Raw genomic sequence first — 24,544 nt, forward strand, 5'->3', positions numbered from 1 at the left:
GAAGTCACCTCGACCAGGTGAGTGGGCGACGCTGGGCTCTGCAGTCTCACGGACCAGGAGGCGTTGTCTGCGACCAGGATGGAGGTGCGAGCTGTCCCACGATGGTTGATGCTGTCGACGTCGCTGGACCCAGGATTGGGGCAACAAGTCTTGGCAAATTCAAGCCCACGCGGTGGACCTAAAATGGCGTCTGGAGTGGACCAGGAGGGTCCGGGGTGCTCCTCTTTTGGAAGGGAGCAAGGGCCAGTCTGGAGCAACCAGACCAGCAGTGGTGATGTCGTCGGGCGTCGTCTGGAAGGCCACAAGCCAGCGGGCTAGTAGCCAGACAACGCGGTGAGCAGCAAAAAGCAGAAGGGCCCTACGCAGATCTCGTGGATGCTGGGAGGCTGGACTTCGGTGCTGGAGCTGCTCAGGGTTGGGGCTTCCCGGACCCCTAAGCACTCACCAGAGGATCCCTCGGCGGTTGTGCTGGAAAGAAGTCGTGCAGTTCTGATGATGGCCGGTCCCTCGATCTCGTCGCACCTACAGTTCTCAGCTTAGCTGTAGAGGTAGGTAGAGGTCAGAGGTGCCAGGGAAGCCGGGTCTCGTCGAGCTGGTCAGTCGGATTCCGGAGGAAGGACGTGCAGCAAACCGCAGAGTTCTTAGATGGTGCCTGCGGATGCAGGGTGACTACTCCTTAGTCACAAGGGAGAAATCTTGAGAAGAGTCGAGAGTTCCTTTCGTGGAAAGTAGTTTCTTGATTCAAAGATGATCTAATTTGGAAGGGTCCCCGCTCCTGCCTTTATCCTAAAGAAAGGGGTGGGTACGTGACTAGGTCCTGCCCTAGGGGTGGGACCAGGAAGGGGGGTGGTAACACCCCTCTCCCATGCCGGACTTTCCCCAGGCCAGGGGCTGGTGTGCCCCTGGAACTGGTTCTAGCCGGCAGATGCGTAGTGAGCACCGGGGTGCCACTTGCAGTCACCTTCCTGTAAAGCCCTGCCTACCCAGGATACACAAAACCCTGTCTGGGATGGTGCTAGCACCGCCCCTGACAGGAAACCCTTTGTCCAAGCTCCCCTCGCTGGGAGGACTCCCAGCTGCAGGGGGTCAGACTCGTGTCTGTGGTGGCAGCATCCATTTTGTGATGCTGAGGCTTGAGTTAACTTTAACCGGGGTTCAGTTACATACATGTTGTGTCCCTCTAGAAGGGTGGAATACTAACCCCGTCGCCAGAATTGGCGAGGGGTTAGTATTCCAATTCGTATGACACCTTACTCTACATGTTTTGATAAAGCAATACCAAAGATAGCATTTAACCACGAGGATTATAATTAAGGGTATATGGTATGCGTTATCATGGAACAGCTATTAGGACTTGGTTCCGCAAGCTGCAAACGGGCTCAGCTCATGCCAGAGCACCATCTCACACGATTCCAAGCACTCTGCCTTCAGGATTGTCAAGGCCTGCCATAGGAGTGACTGATAGGAATCTGTGTGTCCAGTTTTAGGGTTAGATATAGGTATACTATATCTAAAGCAAAGGGTGATTACACCACCTTGCCCCAGCTGTCGTACAGCCAGTTGTGTCAGATTTAGATGGCCATCCAGGGGTGGCATAATACATGCTTTAGGCCCTGGGTACACCTATGCCCTGAGTTACAGGGTCTGATAAGGTGGCCCAGTACCAATTGGATAATGCACCTAAGGTACACATGTCAATTTAGTGAGAGAACAGCTAGGCTGTGGGTCTGATTAGCAGGCCCACAGCCAGAGAAAGTCGTAAACCAGTCAAACAAAAGCAAAAAAACTGGGTGATCATAGGATTGCAGACCCTACTCTCCTACAGTGAGGACAGACAACACCACCAGCATGCACTACCTCAACAAGCAGGGCGGCACGAGGTCTCTCCTACTTTCACAACTGGCACAAGAAATATGGGATTGGGCGCATCAACATCAAGTTCATCTCACAGCCATCCATGTGCCGGGTGTGGCCAATGTTCTGGCGGACTCACTCAGCCGGGCGTCGTCAGACAATCACGAGTGGGAACTCGAACCAACCAACCGTCGATTTCATCTTCCGGCAGTGGGGCCAACCGCAGATCGATCTTTTCGCGACTGCTACCAACAGGAAATGCCAACGCTTTGCAAGTCTGCATCCCCACAGAGAGTCGAGCGGAAATGCATTTTCGATCAATTGGTCGATTGACTTCATCTACGCTTTCCCTCCACTTCCTCTAATTCCTCGCCTGTTACACAGGATGAGGTTTCAACCTTGCCACATCATCCTGTTTGCACCCAAATGGCCGAGGCGTCCATGGTTCACGGACTTGCTCCTATTTTCACAGTCCGACCCGATACCGCTTCATCCTCCACCTCACCTCCTCACGGTGAAGCAGGGACAAATCTGTCACCCGGATCCGGCATACCTCCAACTCCATGCCTGGACCCTGAATACAATGAATTTGCACGTCTGAATATCGACAAGGACTTCAGAGAGGTGTTAGCGCACGCTCGCGCTCCATCCACCATTAAAACCGATCAATTAAAGTGGAAGCGTTTGTGTCTGGTGCCGCACGAAAGAGTTGGACCCCATGACTGCAAAACCTGAACAGATCTTGCCTTTCTTTTTATCCCTGGTGAGATCAGGACTTTCACACTCAACTCTTAGTGTTTCTGGCAGCGATTTCTCGCTTCCGTCATGATTGTTCTACATCTCTATGTTCCTCGAGAATCATTAAGCAATTTTACAAGGGCTTTTTTAGGATGTTTCCACCTATCCGTCGCCCTCCACCTGCTTGGCGCTTAAATTTGGTCTTGTCTGAACTGCTTCTACCTCCATTTGAGCCTATCCACTCTGCAAGTCTAAAATTTCTCACATGGAAAGTTGCTCTCTTGCTCGCCTTGACATCCTCGAGGCGTGTCAGTGACATCCAGGCATTTACCATACAGCCTCCTTTTCTACAATTCTCCAATGAGGCTGTGACATTGCGGACTAATCCTAAATTCATCCCGAATGTTCCCATTGACTTTCATCTCGACGAACCTGTAATCCTGAAGACTTTCTTTCCTGCTCCGCAAACTCCAGCTGAGCGGTCATTGCACTCATTGGATGTGAAACGTTGTCTCAAATACATTCAGCGAACTGCAACTGTCAGAAAGTCAGATCAATTGTTTGTGGCGTATGGCCCAATTTGCAAAGGACAACCTGTTACCAAACAAACCATAACCAGGTGGTTTTCCTCTACCATATCCTTTTGCCACCAACGGGCTGGGAAGCCCCTTCCTGCTCCAGTTGGTGCTCACTCAACTAGAGCGGTGTCTACTTCTGCTGCCCTTTTTGCGGGGGTACCCCTCAGGCAGATATGCAGAGCTGCTACTGGGTTGAGCAGCCATACTTTTACAAAACACTACTGCATGCAATCAACAGACGCCGCGGAAGCGGCAGTAGGTCAAGCGGTGCAGCGGAATCTTTTCCAATGAAGGTGAGCCTCTGTTGCTACCCGCCTCCAGTCATAAAGGTTTTTTTCTAATATTTTGGTATTTATTGCGTATTGACTGATAAGTTTACTGTTGGACCTAGGGGTACCCAGGTTACATAGGGTAGCCTGGCACAGAGTGGAAACCTCCGTGGCTTAAGTGTAATGCTTACAATTCACTCACAGGAAGAGGAGAGGGGGAAAAGGATGTTTCCGAATGCACCCAGGTCACTGCGCCGCTATTTTATATAGAAGCCCCGCTTTCTAACAGTCGGAGTTCCAAGCCGGAAAGTCTTTTAGCAGAACTTTGGGCTCCGGCAGTTCACAGGTCCCCGGTCTGGCGCTGCGCCACCTCCCCTTCCCCACAAGTTCCCAGCTTACTTCTTACGAAGGGACTGGCTCGGCTTGCGGTTCTCCGTTGCTCCGGTCACTCGCTTTCCCGCCGGAGATGGGCAGGCCCTTGTAAGGATCACGGGGGCCGCTTTCCCTTGCTCACGTTGCCTCACGTCCAGGGATTCCGCCGGTGTCTCCTCCACCTATCCGGATGATGACGGGGACTACCTGGGCGAGGTCCTGGACTCCGCTTGGCTTCGTTCAGCGTCTCTCCGCCTTTCGCTCTCGACGTCACTGCGGGACTCCACCTCCTCGCAGGCGGCTTCCGCCCAGCCGCATCTTCCTCTTCTCCACAGACTAATGCTGACTCGTCGCGAAGGGGGCACTAACTCACTGAAGTGAGGTCAGCTGACTCCTCACGTCATCCACTGGTAAGTTCTGTGCCTGCGCACACTGCGCAATCTCCGCCAATAAAAGGGGGCTCTCTCCTCAGACAGTTCTATGTGGGGTATATGCTTTCTATACCACAGCGACCGCCCGGTGATGACTTTACAGTGCTGGTCAGTCCTTGGATTCTAGTTCTCCCCTCACAAGACTCAGGGAAGGCCGAGGCAAGAGCTCCTCCGGGATTTAGTGTTGGCACACTCAGGTCAGGGTTTGGTCAATTCACAAGGGGCAGCGTCAGTTTGGGAAGTTAGCCGGCCCACATGTCCGACTATTCCTGAAGATGCGCTGTCCTCCTCACAAGGTCGCCTCCCTCCTGTCCCTGTCCACCACGCTCTCCCTCTGGTCACTTTCTACTACAAAATGGCTACCTTGCCCCTGCCCTATTTATAGGCTGGCCACCCAGGGTCCAGCAGGATCCAGAAGATTCTAGAAGGCCTCAATGCTATCCTATGGGATTTCCCTCAGGGGATGGCAGTTGTGACAGTTGAAAACCACCATTTTGTAGATCTAAGTGAATTCCAGTCAGAAAAGGGCACCTAGGCCTGAGGTAAAAGACTAGGAGGGCAAAAGAGCATCTATTCCCCCCCCCCCCCAGGCCAAAACCATAAAAATCTATTGGACACAAAAAGATAAAAAGGGTATGAGGGGCAAAAAGGGGACAAAATAAATAATTAATAGGTGGGGCTACGCAAAAGGCCAGACAGGTCTAACATTTACCTTACTTGCTTTGGTATATCACCTTTATGACTTATGTGATTTACTGCTTTCTACTCTTATTCAAGCATGGGAATCTATGAAAGACACCAATACTGGAGAACCACAGTTTGCAGGTAAGTAACTTTTGTTCTTACCGAGGCTCCCATTCCGACGACTGGGAATGATACAAAGCATGGGCATTTATGAAAGTTACCAATACTGGGGAATCAAAGTTACAGGGAAGTAACTTGTTTTCTTATCCAGTATGTGGTGTCTTTCATAGATTCACTTGCACCCACCCTCCTCCCCTTAGTCAGTTCTCAGTGATTTTAGGATACTTACTTTCCACTTGTGCTAGGAAAATCTAAGGAGAGCTGCCTCTGCTGAGTGTTTTAGAGGTAGCTGATTGGTTGGAGCGGACTTTTGGTTCTTTTTACTATAAGGCTGTAGATAGGCTACTAAGATGTAGGCCTCAGGCTTTTTTCTTTTTAGCCTAATGTTTGTTTATGGCACTACTTAGTATTTTATCGTGGGACTCCTGCCTCGGCGACGGGAAACGATTCAGACATGTGAATCTATGAAAAACACTGATACTGGATAACTGTTATATTTGAGGGTCTCTAGTTGGCATAAGTAGGCACCTGTGACAAATAGGGACCCTGGTGTCTACTCGGGCTAAGGGAGTACACTTCTAAAATAACCCCTGCTCACCCCCATGGTAGCTTGGCACGAGCAGACAGGCTAATCTCCGAGGCAGTGTATGAAGCATTTGTGAACACATACAGTAACCCAGTGACAACACTTTAATGGACACCACACAGTTGTATATTAAAAATAAGTATTTTTTATATAGGTTTAACACACGACAAAAATACACAATACTGTACTTAAAATGGTAGAAATAGCTTATTTCTCTTTAGATCTTAAAATGCGACACTTTGGGTCAATGTACCTTAAGATTCAACTCGCAGGGCAACAAAAGTGTTGCAAGAAAGATGCTGATGCGCTGAATATCTTGTGAAAAGAAACAAAGATGGTGCTTTCTTCTTGATGCGACACGCTTCCCGGTGATGTGGCGTCTGCTGCGATGTCAATCCTCTCCCCTGGCGATGCAAGTTGCTTTCACAAAGATGTGAGCCGCGACAGGCCCTGCAACACTCTTCTCAGAGATGTGGCAGCATCTGATGCGACGTCAATACTCTTCTCCTGCTGCAACACGCTTCCCGGTTATGTGGCAGCTTCTGCTACTAAGTCTATCCTCTTCTCCGGTGATGCGAGGAGCTTCGTGTTGTGCAGCAGCAGTTCTGCGACACGCTTCTTGATCTTGAGTCGCGCTTCCAGCTCCTTGCGACACGCAAGTCCTCAAAGTCCAGCACAACTGCAGACATTTCAAAAGAACTCTGGGGGAGCTGGTGGGTGAAGTCCGTTGTCCCTGAGACTTCAGCACGAGGCCAGCTCTGTTCTCAAGCGCTTGGAGATCCTTACACAAGTTGATGAAAGTACACACAAAGTTCCTCTCCTTTCTTTGGCAGACAGGCAACCACTGCAGGCCATTCCCCCAAGCAGCGCTTCAGCTTAGGGATAGTCTCTCCTCAGTCTCTCTAGTTCCACTCCTCAGCAAAGGTTTTTTTGTCCCAAAAGTGATCTACTTCTCTGGGGTTTGGGTCCCCTCTTTTCTACACAGTTTCTCTTTGCTCTCTGAAGGCAGAGAGGCCTGTTCCCAGTCCAAACCAGTTCTGGTCAGTCCTGGAGCACTCTGTTGACATGACTCCTTCTTTCCTTTCACAGTGCTGGGCAGAGAATTCAGACGCACTTCAGGAGGTGGAGCCAGCATTTTGGAGGGAAGGCACAGCTCTATTCAGGTCCCAGGTGCAACTCCTCCCTCCCATCTAGATGCAGATCTCGCTATTCAGTACTGGGCTGACTCACTCTTTCTCCTGGAATCCCCCAGCCCCTGTTACTAAAACGCCAGACAAGGAATACACAACCTGGCAGAGGCAAGCTTGGATAGTTGGGCAAGAAAATACCTACTTTCTAAAAGTGGTGTTTTTAAACACCATGTTAAAACCAACTTCACTAAAAGATGTAATTTATCATTCTGAGTTCAGGCATACTAGACTCAAATTTCTACCTAGTGCCCTGAGTCAGTTAGGATTATAAGATGTAATAATCAAACTGCCCATTCTGGCTTATGGGGAATAGGTAGCCTTTTAATAGGGAAAAACAAAAGTGGCTGTATTTCACTATTCGAACATGCCACTCACATCAGGGCTTGTCCTACCTTATACTTACAATCTACGCTACCCTTGGGCCTTCCACAGGGGTGTCTGATATGAATAAAAGGTAAGGTTTAGGGACTGGCATGTGGGTGCACGTGCCCAGTCAGCATGGAAGCACAAGACTGCACACGCTCTGCGATGGCAGACCTTAGACACTTTTACAGGCTGCTTCTCTGGGTGGCACAACCAGTGCTGCAAGCCCACAAGCAGCTTTTGGATTTAACAGCCCTGGGCACCCCTGGTGCACTGTAGTAGGGTCCTAAGGGTAAACCAAACCAGCCAATTACGGAATCACTGATCCATACAATAATGTACAATAGGGAGAGCATATGTAAATTAGCACTGATCAGCAGTGATAAAGTGCCCATTCCTAAAACCAACCAAAACCGGTCAGACAAAATACAGGAGGAAGGCAAAAAGTTCAGGAATGCCCCTGCTAAAAGGTCTAAGTCAACACTGTAGTTACAGGTAAGGAACTTGTTTTCATTCTTTACGATTATTGCATAGCCTGCATTAAATTGCCTGTTCTTGATGGGTTCAGGCAGTATTAAAATCTTAAAGTGGCAAAGTGATGAGTCTATCTAGAGAATTTGCCTTCTAGCCTAGGTTTAAAGTGCATGTTGAAAATATGTCTGTGCCTTCCCCGGGATGTAAGATGCGTCGATACGAAGAGGCTCGATGTCCTGTTGAAAGGAGTTAATAACACCTGCCTGTTCACAACTTTTTTCCAGGCTGAGAATATATGCAGGCGATCTGTCCTAATCTTCAAAGTGCAGGTTACAGTTGCTAGCTGCGATTGCTAGGTGCGATTGCCAGGGATACCCCGATCCATCAAAGATTGTTCTCCGATGGTATTTGAGCGATGTCTCCGGGGCCCGCAAGACCCTGAGCAAAAGCTTTATTAAATGGCCCCCAGCCCTTGACATCTGTGCTCCCGAGACCCAACTCCTGTCTCTGACTTGACCTGGGCACCGTTAAAGGTTACCTTTTGGCTGTATCTGCTTGATTGCAGTTGGTGGATCAACCCTTACTGTTTGTCCCCATCGGCAGAGACTGGACCACTGAGAACCTCTGTTTATTTGTTTAGACGGACCTACTGTGTTTAACAAATTGTTCGGAAGATTTTTTTTCTATCCCACAAGGGCTGTTTAATCTAAACGTGATATTGATAGTAACATAAAAAAAATCGTGAATCACGTTGATTTCACATTTATACATTTTGTTTAGGTATACACCCCTTCCTTGGGTTGGTCATGAGTGAGATGTACTGTGCAGTCCACATTGTCGACCCAAGCGAGTATTTCGTATTTACCTGAAAGCAGACCATTTGTGGTAGTAAACCTGCTTCCTAGTATTATTCTGTATTACATCTATATGGTAAAGGGTAGGCTTCACTTGCAAATTTTTAGAACGCTGTGTACCAACGTAGGTATGAGTATCTGTTTACAGATCAATAACATTAGGATGAAACCAAAGAATGAATGTTTAGATGTTCTGTTTGTACGAACACAAACGATGGTAAAGGCAAAGCCTGTCTTTTAATGTGCTCATACTATTCCGATGGGGGCACTTGTGAATGTCTGTCCTCTGCCCCTACAGTCACTTCTCTAAAGAGCACGAAATAGCTCCCAGAAACCCTGTACTATAATCATGCAATTTCGTTCCACATTTTTAGATTTCAGAAGTTCTGACCTTGTGCTACAGAAATCCTTTCACCATCTCGCCGATAAATAAGTGAAATATTGAAATGTTAAACATGTATTTTTATGATTATTTTTATACTTTTAATAACCAAGACAAATCAATCCCTATTACAAAATGAAAGACTAGATCTCCTCTTAATTAAAAAAATGGAATTTCTGAAAAAAATACTTATTATTCATTGCAATGGGTTCTTCTAACCGATGTTTTCTCGGTTGCAGAATATTCCTCGGGCACTAAACTGAATCTGGTAACTGTGACAGTAGTGCTCAGGTAACTATGACAGTAGTGCTCATGCATACCTTTAGGTGGGCAGGTGCTAAGCATTGGCACTGATGGAGCAGAGCCGCGCATAAGCACCACCACTGCGCAAAGTCTTTTTCTTCTGTTTGTTAGTACATGATTTCGGAGCTCTGCCATGCCAGTTGACGATTTTTTTCAAAGTTCTTTTCCAGTATGCAGGGGACCGATGGTTCAATCAATACTGTGAGTATCTTAAGCAGATGTAGGTGACAGGCACACATGGTCTGCTTAAGGTGTTTATGCTCAGGGCACAACTGCAAGACAAGTGAAACTTGTACCCTCATGCACCTGAAGGGGGCAATCCGTGAAGCAGAGTTTTATGTCGCCTAACATGTGACTCCGATCTTTTTTAGTCAGTGAGATTGTTTCAGCTAGTCACATGAGCGATATCCAGGCTCTAAAGATGGTGCCACCTTATACCACCTTTTTTCCTGACAAGTTTGTGTTGAGGATCATAGTGGCATTTTTGCCGAAAATCGTGGTTTTTTTTTTCATTCCACTGGGCCATCGTCCCTCTTATTCTTTGCTGCACCTAAGCCCTCAGAAGAATTGATATCGATTGGACCCCAAAAGAGCTTAAGCTTCTTAATAGATCGCACAAAGGATCAGGTTGGATGAACAGGTCTTTGTAGGATTCTCCGGGAGAAACGAAGGTAAGGTGGCACAGAAATGGATTGGTGGTTAGTACTCCGCATTAAGACAATCTATGCACTTTCCAAGAAGCAGGTCCCAGGACTACTGAAGGCTCAATCCACCAGAGATGCACCCAGTGCTGCTTTTCTTCCGTGTGGTGCTTTTATCCTTCTGTTGCGTTTACTTCCCCCAACACCATGTTGCTTTTACGTCTGTTTCTTATATCCTCCAGTCCGGCCAAATGATCAAACATTGTGTTTGAAAACATTTTATAATTTGAAGTCGCTGCACAAATATGTACCGATGCAAAAGAAGGCTCCCTGCCTTATCTATTGAGACCCTAGGGAGGAAAGATTCAAACATCTCGATCTACATTAATGAGCCACACCTGCGCACAGCACTAATAGGTAAGCACCTTTAGCTGTAGATTATTTGGAACTTGATGTATAGACTCTCAAATTGAGAATAGGGCAGCAGAATATAATTAAATGGTGAAAGTTGTGAGGGAGGTGTTCAAGGGAAAGAGATACACGCAAGAGGACACATCTATGGAAAGTAAACTTACAAATAGACAGGCCAGGGCAAATTCGTAAGGGGGGGATGCACTACTACTCCTAACCCTTTAGAAGATAAAATGTACTTTAATTTCAGATTAAGTATGGAATATTACATTTAAGGTTTAACGAATGAAACCTAGAACTGCACTTACATTGCTTTTAAAGGGAAGGAAATCCTTCTTTCAACATTTCCAATCTTTACACATGCTAAAGTAGAGCTGCTGTTTTTTTTGGTTTTTTTTGGCCAATCTTTTATATGGAAAGGGACTTCTTGCCCCGATTTAACTACAGGTTTGCTACTGTATAACGTTACAGATACCTATTCGCTCGTTCTGTTTAGTCAATCTTTCCTTTTCTGGTTGGTAGTAGTGAATGGAAGGAAACTTGTGTTCGACCTGAATCCTGTGACTGACCGATCTGTACTATGTCGCATTGTCCGGCCTTGCTGTTTGAGAGAGGTTATTGTATGTGAACGGCAGGAAAGCTCTAGGTTTCTGCTATTGCAATTACTAGGTTGAATAATGTGCTCTCTTATAGTTTCTTTTGCATGTACGTTGCATGGGAGAGTTTTTAAGTAGCCACTCTTTGGGAATCTATAAGTTTGATGCATAAGGATAAAACCGTAACGATGGACCTTTTGCTAGACATCAAATCAAATACGCTACTATAACTGGTTGTGTAATGCTTTTGTCTTGAAAAAAAACAGCAAAGGTCACCCATATTTTGTGTTGTAGCTGTATTGTGGATAGTGAAAATCTAGGACATATATTGCCACGTCGTACTTGGAAGTGGTTGACAAGCTGGATGTATTGCGGAAAGAGTTAACCGTAATATCCTCCTCGAAAATTTAACATCCGGAACTTTTAATTTTGTTTGTTTAACATGTTGCTTGTCTACTTTCAGGTTGAAATATTTGGCAGCTTCAGTACGGGACTTTATTTGCCAACAAGGTAATGCAAGTTGATCTTATTCATACGTTTACTCAGCATTTAATTGGTCTCACTGTTTCACTGAGTATGCATTGTTTTTCTCACTTGCTGTTCATTAAACTTCCCTTAATGTTTACTTTTTTCCATCGCATTCAGGTTGAGCTTATTAAATATAAAATTTCGGACCTTACGGCTACCTTAACCGCTTATATCTGAGACTTCTAGTTGCAGATTCCTTACCTTTAAATTTCCCAGGCGTCAGGCTGGATCCCAAAACATTTGCTTGAGCAGTACCCCTTGTGTGCGTAGTTTGGTGGCTCCATTCGGCTCAGTGTGATGTCTACTATGTTTGTGTTGGTTATGATGTCACTGTCCCCTATATAGGCACCACACAGGCACACAGACCTCCGTTCTTTTCTCCCCGCTCCAGTTAAGTGCAGATCAGGAGAAGAACTACCCATCTGCCAGGCTTTTTCGACTTGGTCAACTAAAATCGTTTCTGTGTCGAGGGATATCTTCTAGAAAGACAGGGTTTAAACCATGTGGTGCCTAACGGCGCCATGTTGGTAACTGACCCCCACCTTAACTGTCTCCAGTGTCTTGAGCGTGACCACTACTCAGTCTTTCTCGTATTTTTGGACCATGGCTTCAAAGGCCTCTGGAAGTGAGCTATAAAGCTCCTTGCAGCCCGGCAGTCAATATCGGCTAGCAAGACTCTGCGGAGATCCTGGTCCCGATCGAAGCAATTGTCGTGGATCAGCTGCCGGAGCCCCAAGTACTCTTCCTCCCACTCAATGTCTTTGGTACTCTCTGGAAAGAACCCTGAACACTTTAACTTTGCCTTAACTGTTGTCTATTCAAAAACGAGGTAAGGAGCACTGATGCTCTAGGCACGTTTATGTGGAGCCAGGGTCGACTAGCTCTTCCCTTTCTGGGAGCTGGAGTAACCCCCACTCAAACAAAAATGTTGAGTCCATGCGCCGCATATTTGATTCGGCCGACCCCTCTGGTGAGCCTATGGGCCCAGTGAGGTCATAAGGGATACCATCAGATTCAATGCTGTCTGCTCCAGGCTTGGTGCCGGTGGGGCCTCATGGATCTGATCTGTGACTACGATGGTTGTGTTAAAGGACCTACACTGGTGTCTGATTTAAAGTCTATGCCATTGGCACCACAGCGTTTCCAACCACAACCTTAGTCCTATCTACTAAATCAGATTGATGTAAATGATGCAGACTCCAATAGAACCCAGAGGTTCTGTGTTGTCGCCTGGTCGTTTTGAGGACTTTTCTGGCATGGGAGAGATCTGGTTAGGGTCTGTTGACCCTTTAGAACACCGGGATGTAGCTGTTGAACAGATGTGCTGATATGAGGAACTTGGAAGCCAGTGGACTGGATACATCTCCAGATACTGGCATGCTCCATGAGCTGACTCACTATGGAGCAGGGGGCTTTTTATGCCATGGTAGTAAGGAGGTCCGTAGAGGTCTTTGGACTGGAGGTGCCCTCAGTGCAGGTCAGGACTATCTTCTTTGTTCTGGGACTTTCACCTCTGAACCTGTATTGAACTTTAATGAAGCACAAACTGATGTCCTCCTAAGCATATGGTCAAAGCCTAGCATAGGGACTACTGTGAACAGGACTATTGCATGCCGCCATCGCCCGGCTCCGGTAAACCAAAGGTTCCTCAGCCAACACCACACCCCTATAAGCCTGGTGTTGCAGGCGTCTACATCCCAGGGTGTGTTCCCTTAAGCTCCCCTGGATCGGGAATCCAAGAAGCTAGACACATTTGGGAAGACGTTTACTTCCACCAGCCTGGCATTGCTGATGGTGAATACTGCATGCTTAATGGACAGTTTCACCAACTCCCTTTGGAAGAAGACTCACGAGCTGTGTGGTTTCGTAGACAGTGGCCTTATGGCGCCACGTCTAGTTAAGAACATATGACTTCTAGGGCCACGTCCAGGCTAATCTCATGGGCATGCCCTTTGACGGTTCCGGTCTCTTTGGAGAGAAGGCAGACTCTTCCTTAAAGCTCTTCAAGGACTCTCATGCTACGGCCATGCCCTTGGCGCTCTTTGACCCCTCTGTAGCTAGTCTAGTTTGAGTCTTTTGTGGCAATAGAAGGTATTTTCAGCCACACCAACTGTATCCCAAGCACCGTCCTACTCAGACTTCCCAAGTTACAAGAGGGTGTGGCTCATTACCTCAGAATGTAAGTAAGTAGTCTACCACCCAGCACTAGTTTGAGTCTGCAATACCATGCTTCTCCAGTTGGAGGAAGAATCCCTCCAGTTGAAAGATGAGGTCATAACATTAGAACAAGTGGGACTTGCAGAACATTCAGGAGGACTATTATGCCTTTCCTTTCTTTTCCTCCTCCTATTCTGCGACTTCAAAAACGTCTGGTGTAAGATCTAACTTTTCTCCAAGAGGAACTTCCATCTCTCTTGGCCAGAGGGGGCTAAAGAGTATTCAGATTTCACAAGAAAGACTCTGGTCTTGTCAGCTCTAGACCGAGGACACTGACTGGTAGCGTTGTACTTGCAGGATGTGTATTTTCACACCCCTAGCCTTCCGGGCCACAGACGTTACCTGTAATTCAAGATAGATCACGAGCACCAAGTTTACTGTGCTACCCCTTTGGCCTTACAAGTGCCCCTTGGGTTTTCACTAAGGTGATGGTAGCTCATCTGCACAGGCTAGGGTTTTTAGTCTTCCGCCTAATTGCTTTTGAGGGCGTCCGCGAACCAAACTGACGTCTCCCACCTTCAATCTATGGCTGACCTCCTGCATTCACTGGGATTCTCTATACATGTGCCAAACTTGCACCTGACACCTCATCTACTCCCTTTCATAGGAGCTGTTCTGGACACAGTGCTTTTTCGGGCCTGTCTACCCAAGCAGCAAGTCCAGGATGTTAGGTTATGATACCGATGTTTTATGCTCTATCCTGGATTTCGATGAGACTGACAGGCTACTGGGCCTCATGGCTTCCTGCATCCTGGCTGTAAAACACGCCAGATTGCATATGCAGGCTCTGCAGTGAGACCTGAAGTTCTAGTGGACACAGTATCAGGGGAATCATGGTTCACATCTCAAAGGAAACTGCGAAAGACCTGCAGTGGTAGTTGATGAGCTGAGATTGGGTTAGAGGCAGACTCCTTTCCCTTCCCCAACCAGATCTCACAGTAGTGACAGATGTCACTCCTGGGATTTGGGCGGCCATCTAGGAGATGTGGAAATCGGGGGGGGGGGGGGGAGGGAAGAGGGGGGGGAGAAGGTAGGTAGGAGGGGGGAAAGAAGGTGGTGGCACAGTTCTCCGGCTGAGTTGGGGCTCCACTTCAAATTGTTGGCGCTTCAGGTGATCCGATTGGCATTGTAAGCCCTGTTTCTCCAGTATTAAGGTGTCTTTCATAGATTCACATGCTTGAATACTCCCCCTCGTCTGAGTGGGAGTCCCACGGTAAATAAAATAGCAGTAACATACTCATAATATGTATATGTAAAAACATAACACATGAAATATACATTAGAAAAAAGGCAGTAAATGCACAGACATAATTCCTACATAGGAATACATGGAGAGAGAAAAAACACTTGCTGCCTTTTCCTGTCATTATGCTGGTCCAAACTGTAGCCAATCGGGCGCCAGCAGTCCTCCAGAACCTTCTCCTCGGAGCTCAGTACCTCAGATTTTCTACTGCACGTCGTGTGAAGGGAGTCTCCCTGAGCTCTGCTCAGTTCAACTTTTCTTCAGGTTTTTCTTGTGATTTCAGCAGGTCTACAAGTAAGAAGTCTTGCTCTTCTTGTGGAAAGCTACGCCTTTACTCTGAAGATCCACACAGTAAGTGTATTTACTGTCTTTACCCTGACCATGCGGTGGGTAAATGTAAATTCTGTTGAACTTTTTCTACAAAAACCCTTGAGGACCGGCAAGGCCGTCTCCTCCTGTGGCTTCAGAGACTTAAGGACAAGGATAATATACTTTCTGATACCGAAAGTCTAATGTCTGGTACTTCTCAAGCAGCATCTAAACGTAGTAGTGTGCAGGACTTGCCCTCTCCATTCATTAAAAAGAAGAAAATGTCTCTTTCTATGGCTCCTGCGGTGTCTTCACCTCCTCCTACTACTTCCATTCCCACGAGACCTGGCTCTCTGGCGTCTGCTGCATCTTCACTACATGTTTCTGTGAAAAAAAATGTTTCTTCGTCGACGGGAGCGTCTACGTTCGTCCCGACGACTAAATCTGCCGTCTCCGGCACAGCGACTTTGACGACGACGTCTGCTGCAGGATCGTCGACGGCTGTCTCATTGACGTCATTGTCGACGAAGGTATCCCTCAGTTTAAAGACTGTCATCTACCATACCCATTGCTTCGTCGTCGACTAAGAAAACTCTACCTTCGACGACCAAATCTTCGTCGCCGAGAATTCTCAAGAAGTCGTTTTCGTCGTCGACCCCTTCGACGAAAGCTCAGTCGACGGCGGCTTTGTCGACGACTGATTCCTCAAGTTCGGTTCCGTCGACGCCTATGTCATTGTCGTTGTCGGCTCCGTCGACGACATCTTCTACTTTTGCCTCTGCCTTTGCTGCCACTGTCGTCCACTGGGTCTGCCACTGTCTACCCACTTCACCAGCGTCGCAGGGTGCCTGTTGACCAGCTTTTCATCACCAGTGATCCTCCGCCTCCCTCGCCCTTGTTTGATACGGGTTCGGAGCAGGACTCTGAAGAAGATGTACACGAGTCCTTTAGGGCGGCACGCAGTCCATCGCACTTAGTCATCAAGTGCCAGGATTATGGTGAGGATAATGAGGACCAATATTTCCAACAGGAGGAAACACCTATTCAAGTTCCTACTGCGACTTTGCCTTTGTCGCTCAGCTCCAATCTCCAGCATATGTTGGACGACTATAATAGGCGTTTTCCGCCATCTCCACAGATGTCGACCGTACCTTTACTCTTGCGCCTGTTGTAGTTCCTGTTTCGACTTCTGTCAACTCTGCCAACTCCTGCTCCTCAAGTGCAGACGTCCATCCGAAAGCACAATACAGTGTATGCCGATGACTAATATGAGATTCCACCAGACCACGAAGATGGTGAGGTTCGTGATGATGACGATGATATGGCGGATTGGGATGAATACCAAATTCAGACACCGCTCCCCCCCTCAGTTTACTCAAGGAGATTCTCCTCCGGTGGACATTGCTAGTTTTCATCAGCTGATGAATAGGGCGGCTCAACGCTTCAAGTTACCACGAGTCCAGAGGAAAGAGGATTGCTTCCTCTATGATTTCCAAAATCAACCATTCAAGCAAGTCCATACGGTTCCCATTATAGATTTTATTTGTAGTGAAGGGGTGAAGTTAATGCAGACGCCAAATTCCCTACCGGCGCCGATGCCCCGTCTGGAAAAGAAATATAAGGCGCCCGTATGATCTCCAGCATGTCTAATTGTGCAGCCGAAGCCAGATTTGGTGGCTGCCCAGGCTGCTCAGCGTTGTTCTCGTAACCCTGCGTCTCCCGTTACTGCTCCACCGGATAGAGAAGGTCATTGCTTTGACGTTATAGGTCGCAAGTTTTCTACATTGGCCTCAACAACAGTAAGAGCGGCTAATGCTTTAACCATTTTGGGGCGCTACGACCGCCAGATATGGTCAGACATGTCTGCTTTTCTAGCCCTGGTTCCGGACGCTTCCAAGGCGGAAGCCTTAAAACTTCTCCAAGAAGGAGAGAGAACATCAGAGGAGATTATAGACTGTGCTGTTGATATTGCCTGTACTGGTTTCCGGCAGCTCGCTGGAGCGGCTGTTCTACGCAGGCAGGGTTGGTTGCGTTCCATATCCTTTCGATAAGAGGTGCTGGCGAAGATCCTGGATATGCTGTATGACGGCGAGTCGCTTTTTGGAGCACATGTTGAGGAGGCATTACAATCCATCAAGAAAGACACTGACACTGCTCGTTCTTTATGGACCTTACAATTTCGGAAACAGCCTTTTCGTGGTGCACGCGGACGCAGCACCTCTTCTACTTTTCGAGGAGGAAGCAATCAATATCGCTCCTGCAACCAACACTACTCAAGCAACCAACAGCAGTCTCCAAAATCCTACAGGGGGAAATCTTCTTACAGGGGATCTGCTCCCAAAAGACAATGACTTGCCTTTTCCCCCAAGAGTTGGAGGCCGAATCTCCCTGTTCTTTTCCCAATGGTCCTCCATCACTTCGGACCATTGGGTTTTGGACATTGTAGAGAAGGGCCATGCTCTAGAGTTCATCAAACTCCCTCCTCCCACTCCACCATCGGGCCCACCACCAGCCCACATCAAGTAACTTTTCCATCAAGTTTATCTTATGATAAAGAAGGGTGCCGTTGAAGTGGTTCCCAAATCTCAAAGGGTAAGGGGATTCTATTCCCGTTTTTTCCTTATAATCAAGAAGACAGGGGATTGGCGGCCGATATTGGATTTGCGTTTTATAAAGACAAGGGGAACCCAACGGATAGCTAAGAACCATGGGTATAACTTTGTTATGGAAAACAATGGAACCTAGCTTATTCAACATATACAAGATGTAGTATAGAAACTCAATGGAAGCTATACAAATCAGGTTGTCCTGACCCAGCCGGGGCAGGAGTTTATTACCAACAAACAATGTCAAATATACAATACAATTTTTAAGACACAAGCCTGTGCCGTACTGACAAAGAAGGGAGAAATAGATATAGGGTGAGAAAGAGGGTGATTATCAGGCAAGGAAAGAGAGCAAAGACAGGGCACTGCAAAAAATGCAAAGATTACTGGCAGTGTCGCCTGGAGTGGAATGTACACAAATTTCTTTAGAAAATATTATGAGTGTCAACCCACTCTTGGGTGTCGACGTTTCGATCCCTAAAAGCTCTATTGGATGCATGGGATCATCATCAGGACTTATCTAAGTAGCAAAACATGCCTGAATGAGCAAAGCCATGTGGTTTGAGCATCCACGTAAGATTCAGTGGAGTTCAATGATTATGTTGAAAAGCTTCAACGTCCGTCTGTAGGTGGCCACACTTTTAGATTGCGTGCTGGCGTCGGAATCTGCAGTATAGAGGCACCAGTGGTACTATACTTTTGCGTCAGTATTCCGTTTTCGTTGAAGACACAGTTTGTGGCTTGCCTCGCCCTGGGCTTCAGCAATGTGGATACCGGGCGTTAGTCATAGTTAGACAACCGCCTCTCCCAGGGGTGCTCGGTCAATGCCGGATACAGCCTCATCCGGCATTGACCGAGCACCCCTGGGAGAGGCGGTTGTCTGGTGCCTCTATACTGCAGATTCCGACGCCAGCACGCAATCTAAAAGTGTGGCCACCTACAGACGGACGTTGAAGCTTTTCAACATAATCATTGAACTCCACTGAATCTTACGTGGATGCTCAAACCACATGGCTTTGCTCATTCAGGCATGTTTTGCTACTTAGATAAGTCCTGATGATGATCCCATGCATCCAATAGAGCTTTTAGGGATCGAAACGTCGACACCCAAGAGTGGGTTGACACTCATAATATTTTCTAAAGAAATTTGTGTACATTCCACTCCAGGCGACACTGCCAGTAATCTTTGCATTTTTTGCAGTGCCCTGTCTTTGCTCTCTTTCCTTGCCTGATAATCACCCTCTTTCTCACCCTATATCTATTTCTCCCTTCTTTGTCAGTACGGCACAGGCTTGTGTCTTTAAAATTGTATTGTATATTTGACATTGTTTGTTGGTAATAAACTCCTGCCCCGGCTGGGTCAGGACAACCTGATTTGTATAGCTTCCATTGAGTTTCTATACTACATCTTGTATATGTTGAATAAGCTAGGTTCCATTGTTTTCGATATTGGATTTGCGGGCACTCAACAAGTATCTCAAGAGCCAATCCTTCTGCATGCTGACACTGATGGAGATCTTACGCCTTCTCTCCATGGGAGACTTCATGACTACCATCGACCTCCAAGACTCCTACTTCCATGTCCCGATTCTTCTGCGACATCGGAAGTACTTGCGTTTCCATGTGGGACGAAGAGACTTCGAGTTCAGAGTGCTGCCTTTCGGCCTACGCTCCGCCCCTAGCCTCTTGCAGACTACGGACACGCCCCATTCAGGAAGAATTGGACGGACAGTGGCGCCAAGTCACCAGTTCCTTCGACGACATCGTCAGTGTAACTGCTCGCATGAGGGCAGCTCTCAAATGGTGGGCACAGCCATCCAACCTTTCGGCAGGAACTTTGTTCCTTTCCACCACTCCAGAACTTACTCTTACAACGGACGCCTCATTAGAAGGATGGGGTGCACACCTTAAAGGCCTGTCCATAAAGGGCAAGTGGACTCTGCCTCAGCGAGCCTCGCACATCAACAGGCTAGAGTTGATGGCCATTTTTCTGGCACTCAAGTCGTTCCATCCGTCCCGACGAGAATCCGTCCTTATTCAGACGGACAATACAACCAGCATGCACTATGTCAACAAGCAAGTCGGAACCAAATCTCCACTTTTGTCTCGACTGGCGCAGTCGATATGGGACTGGGCTCTGAGTCACCAGATCACTCTGACCGCAGTTCATCTCCAACATTCTAGCGGATTCCTTAAGCAGATCCAAGTCATCGACCCACGAGTGAGAGTTACATCAACCAACACTCGGATCTAGTTTTTCGACGATGGGGTCGTCTGCCGATGGATCTCTTTGCCACTCCAGAGAACCGGAAATGCCCATCTTAACAAAGCTGGCATCTCCACCGTGGGTCACGCAGGAAATGCCCTTTTGATGAACTGGTGCAATCTGTTTGCTTACGCTTTTTCTTCAATTCCGCTGGTGCCTCGAGTATTGTGGAAGATGCGGAGACAGCCTTGCCACATTCTTCTGATCGCTCCCAGATGGCCTCGGCAGGCATGGTTTTTGGAGCTGCTTCTATCCCAGTCCGAACCCATCCACCTTCATCCTCGGGCGAAACTCCTCACGATGGACAGGGGTCAGATTTTCCATCCGGACCCCTCCTCTCTGAATTTGTCATCCTGGAACCTGAGCACCTTGAATTTGCTCATCTAAACATCTCGCCAGGCTGTAGAGACATTCTCGCTCAGGCCAGAGATCAGTCGACAGTGAAAACCTAAAAGCTCAAATTGAAGAGGTTTTGACATTGGTGCGCAGCTGCTGGTGTCCATCCTATTCGCTCCACGCCTGCGCAGCTGCTCCTGTTCTTTTTACAACTGGCTCAGTCGGGGCTTTCCCATTCGACTCTGAAAGTTTTTATGGCGGCAATTTCCCGCTTCCGCCAGGATGGCTCCACCTCGCTCTGTTCTTCAAGGATCATTCAAAGTTCCCACCTATTCGGTGCCCTCCTCCTACTTGGCACCTCAACATCGTGTTGGCACAACTAATGAAGGCACCATTCGAACCTATACACAAGGCAGACTTAAAGTTTCTAACCTGGAAGGTAGCTCTTCTACTTGCACTGACCTCATCATGTCGCGTAAGTGAAATTCATGCCTTCACTATAAAACATCCTGTTCGAGGCATGTGGGCTGCTGAATTATCTGTGCATAGATCGCCGCCTAGTGTTGGGTCCGGATGATTGCACATTGTTGTCCTGGAAGAGTCTTCGAAGTATCACGAGATAGGCGGCTCCTCCCCTGGACCTCCGTGTGCATGGGCATCCTCTCCATCCTCAGATCGTTTTTTTCCACCATTGGGCTTGGATGCACTTTCCATTACTCTAAGTTCGGAATCGAAAACTTTTCTAAAAGGCCTTCAGTCTCGTCTGTATTGTTTCGATCGGTACCAACAGCTTTATTTACAGTTTATTCAACTCAGGACGTCGAATCGGGCCGCAGGCCTTCTCTGCCCCAAGGGGACCGGTCGTCAATGTAACTAAGTCCATTCAAAAGATGCCCTCTTTGTAATTCTAAATACCCAAATATAGATAAACACCCTGTATGTAACAAGTGTTTATCTCCAGAACATAATGAAACCGACTGCCTAGCCTTTGGCCAATTTCGATCCAAAAAGACACTTCAGGTTCGACGGGCCGCAAGGTAAATCATGCAGAAACCAGCGCCAGAGCCAGAAAATATCTTCGATGATGAACAAGATCTCATCGAGGCCGAAGATTAAGATCAACAGTCGGATCAAGATTCAGAGCATGACTCAAACTACTATGTCGACGAAGATGAAGACATGGTCGAGGTAGGAGACGACTAACAAGGGATCAGGCCGTCTAAGACGACTCCAGTGATGAAACAGGGCCAACTACATCTGGGCCAACCGTGAGTATAACGCCCCAAACATACACTTCTGTGGTTCCATTGGCTCAGGTCGAGGCCTCGCCGGAAGGCCTTAGCCAAGATCTCTAAACACATTCTCTAGCCCCGCGATACAGCTCGGCTAAGAATATTAGAAAAGCGCCGTCTGATCAACGTAACCCGAAGTTGTTGATATCGAAACCAAAAGTTATGGAACCAAAAACGAAACCGAGACTGATCGACTTCTTCGGACCAAACTACGTCAATCCATCAGTCAAACACAAGGGTCGTCGAGCCGAAGGCCGACGCACCTACATCCACTCTAAAACAAAAGGCCGTCAAACCGAGAAGATCGGCGTCGACAACAAAAAAAGGGACTGAATCCGAAAAAGGTTGTCGAACCGAGACAGAGTGGACAAACCAATGGCTGTGCAACAAAAACCTATCGAGCTGAAGAAAATCAACCCGAAGAAAAGCATTGAGCCGAGACAGCAAAGCATCTGTTATAAAACACCGGTTTCAAAGATGCTACAAAGTCATAAGGGGACTATCGACTTTGACGAAAAATGTCGAAACAATAAAAACATTGGCTCCAAAGAAACAGGCACAACCTAAAGACTGTTGAAACACAAAAAACTCTCGGACTGATTAAATTTGGTCTACCAATTTCCTCTAAAAACAAAGGCAGTCGACCCGAAAATCGGTATGGACCCGAAACAAACAAAACCAAAGACATTGGAAAAACAACCAAGAACTACTGAGCAGGAGATATTATATCCAGACCCCTCATCAGAAGAACAGTCAAAACTTTACATTGACCCTAATTCTGGCAAAGTCGCTCTCTACAAGAGAAAAATCAGACCAGAAACTGAAAAAGAGACTTATGTCATCCCACTCAAAAAGAAAAGGGACTGTGCTACTTCACCTATTCTATTTGAACCTATAAAACAAACTATACCTAACACGTACTCATATACACCCACACACCCACACACTCAGATGAAGAGGTGGATTATGAGGATAATGAGGAATACAATTACACAGTAGACCCTGACCAAGACAGTCAAGCTCAACCATGGGCAGACCCAGTACATCCTGGTGATTTTCAGCCCATTCCAGATGCACCTGCATACCCTGCTAAGCCTTCTCCTACAGAGGATACAGCTGTTTTGAATGCACTAATAGATAAGGCAGCTCTCCATCACAATGTAGAGATGCATGCAGACCCCATTGCGGAGGATTTCCTCTTTGACACTTTTGCCACATCCGAAAGATCTGTCAAAACACTACCTATGTTAAAAGGGGTACTTAAACATGCAAGTGACCTATTTAAAGAAACTAGGGCACGGGTCATTAACCCCAGAATAGAGATGAATTACAGGCCATCACCAGTAGACCCCACATATATTAAGGGACAACTGCCTTTCGATTCCTTAGTGGTATCCAATGCACGTAAACGTGCAAACTCACAAACCACTGGAGAAGCTCCACCTCCTGACAAAGAATCAAAGATCTTGGAGGCCTCAGGAAAAAGGGTAGCTGCTCAAGCAGCTAATATAGGGCGAATATCTAATACACAAGCCCTGTTAGCTAGGTACAACAGGGCACATTATGACACCCTAGAGACACTTCTCCAATATTTACCTGAACCTTATAAGGAACAGGCTAAAGACCTAGTACAGGAGGGAACGCTAATAACTAACGCCTCCATTAAATGTGCCCTAGACGTGGCAGATGCAGCGGCCAGATCAATTAACACCAGTGTTATGCTCAGGAGACATGCGTGGCTTCGCATCTCAGGTTTCAAAAACGAAGTCCAGTCTACTTTATTAAACCAGCCAGTAAATCCTGACTATTTGTTAGGTCCAGTTGTAGACACAATCCTAGACAAGATGAAAAAGGACACTGAAATAGCGAAGTCTATGGGAGCCTTATAATCCCAACAGCATAGAGGCTCCTTTTGTCGCTCCAATTACAGAGGTGCTGCAAGAGGTAGCTCATCACAGCAGACCTCAGTCTACAAAGCAAATACGCAAACCACCTACAATAAAAACAATAGAGGTGGATACTGTGGCAATAACAACAAATGCAGAGGACGAGGGAATAATACCACCAGATCCTCTACCAACAAAACAGTGACTTCTTAGCGCTACCCCCAGACCATACAACTCCAGTCGGGGGGCGGTTACAGCAGTTCCAACCAGTCTGGCAAAACATCACTACAGGCAAGTGGGTAAGGCAAATTATCCAGAATGGCTATTGCCTAGAGCTAACCTCCACACCACCCAACATAGCACCATGGCACCGTCTTATGTCTGCAGAACACCTAAACTTATTGCAGCAAGATGTCATCAGCATGCTGCAAAAAGGGGCCATAGAACTAGTACCATTGGAACATCAGGGTACAGGGGTATACTCACTATACTTCCTCATCCCCCAAAATGACGGGTCTCTCAGACCAATATTGGACCTCAGGCCCCTAAATCAATACATTTTATCAGAGCATTTTCATATGCTCACTCTACAACAAGTCTTACCACTGCTGCAACAAGGAGACTTCCTCGCAACTTTGGACCTCAAAGATGCATACTTCCATATACCAATACATCCTGCTCACAGGAAATCTCTCCGGTTCACAATACAAAATCAACATCACCAATTCAAAGTCCTTCCATTTGGTTTAACAACAGCCCCAAGGGTGTTCACAAAATGCCTAGAGACAGTAGCTGCACATTTAAGACCACATATTCACGTCTATCCGTACCTGGACGACTGGCTAATACAAGCAAAGTCGGCCCAGCAATGTGCCAGCCACATGTCCAAAACCATTCATCTCCTGCACAGTCTAGGCTTCACGGTGAACTACCCAAAATCTCATCTCCAGCCGTCCCATGTACAGCAGTACCTGGGAGCAACAATAGATACTCTGGCAGCAAAAGCATACCCAAA

General features: G+C 47.2%; 1 protein-coding gene across 1 annotated transcript in view; it reads left to right on the forward strand.

Annotated features, from left to right (window-relative positions):
• Nucleotides 1-24,544, forward strand: part of TENT4A (terminal nucleotidyltransferase 4A) — a 694,370-nt gene that overhangs the window by 136,596 nt on the left and 533,230 nt on the right. Inside the window, exon 3 of the mRNA XM_086965283.1 lies at nt 11,310-11,356. Within this exon, the coding sequence (XP_086821409.1) occupies nt 11,310-11,356 (47 nt within the window). The remainder of the gene's footprint in view (nt 1-11,309; nt 11,357-24,544) is intronic.

The sequence above is a fragment of the Lissotriton vulgaris genome, chromosome 4_1 (genome assembly GCF_964263255.1).
Source record: "Lissotriton vulgaris chromosome 4_1, aLisVul1.2, whole genome shotgun sequence".
Taxonomy (NCBI): domain Eukaryota; kingdom Metazoa; phylum Chordata; class Amphibia; order Caudata; family Salamandridae; genus Lissotriton; species Lissotriton vulgaris.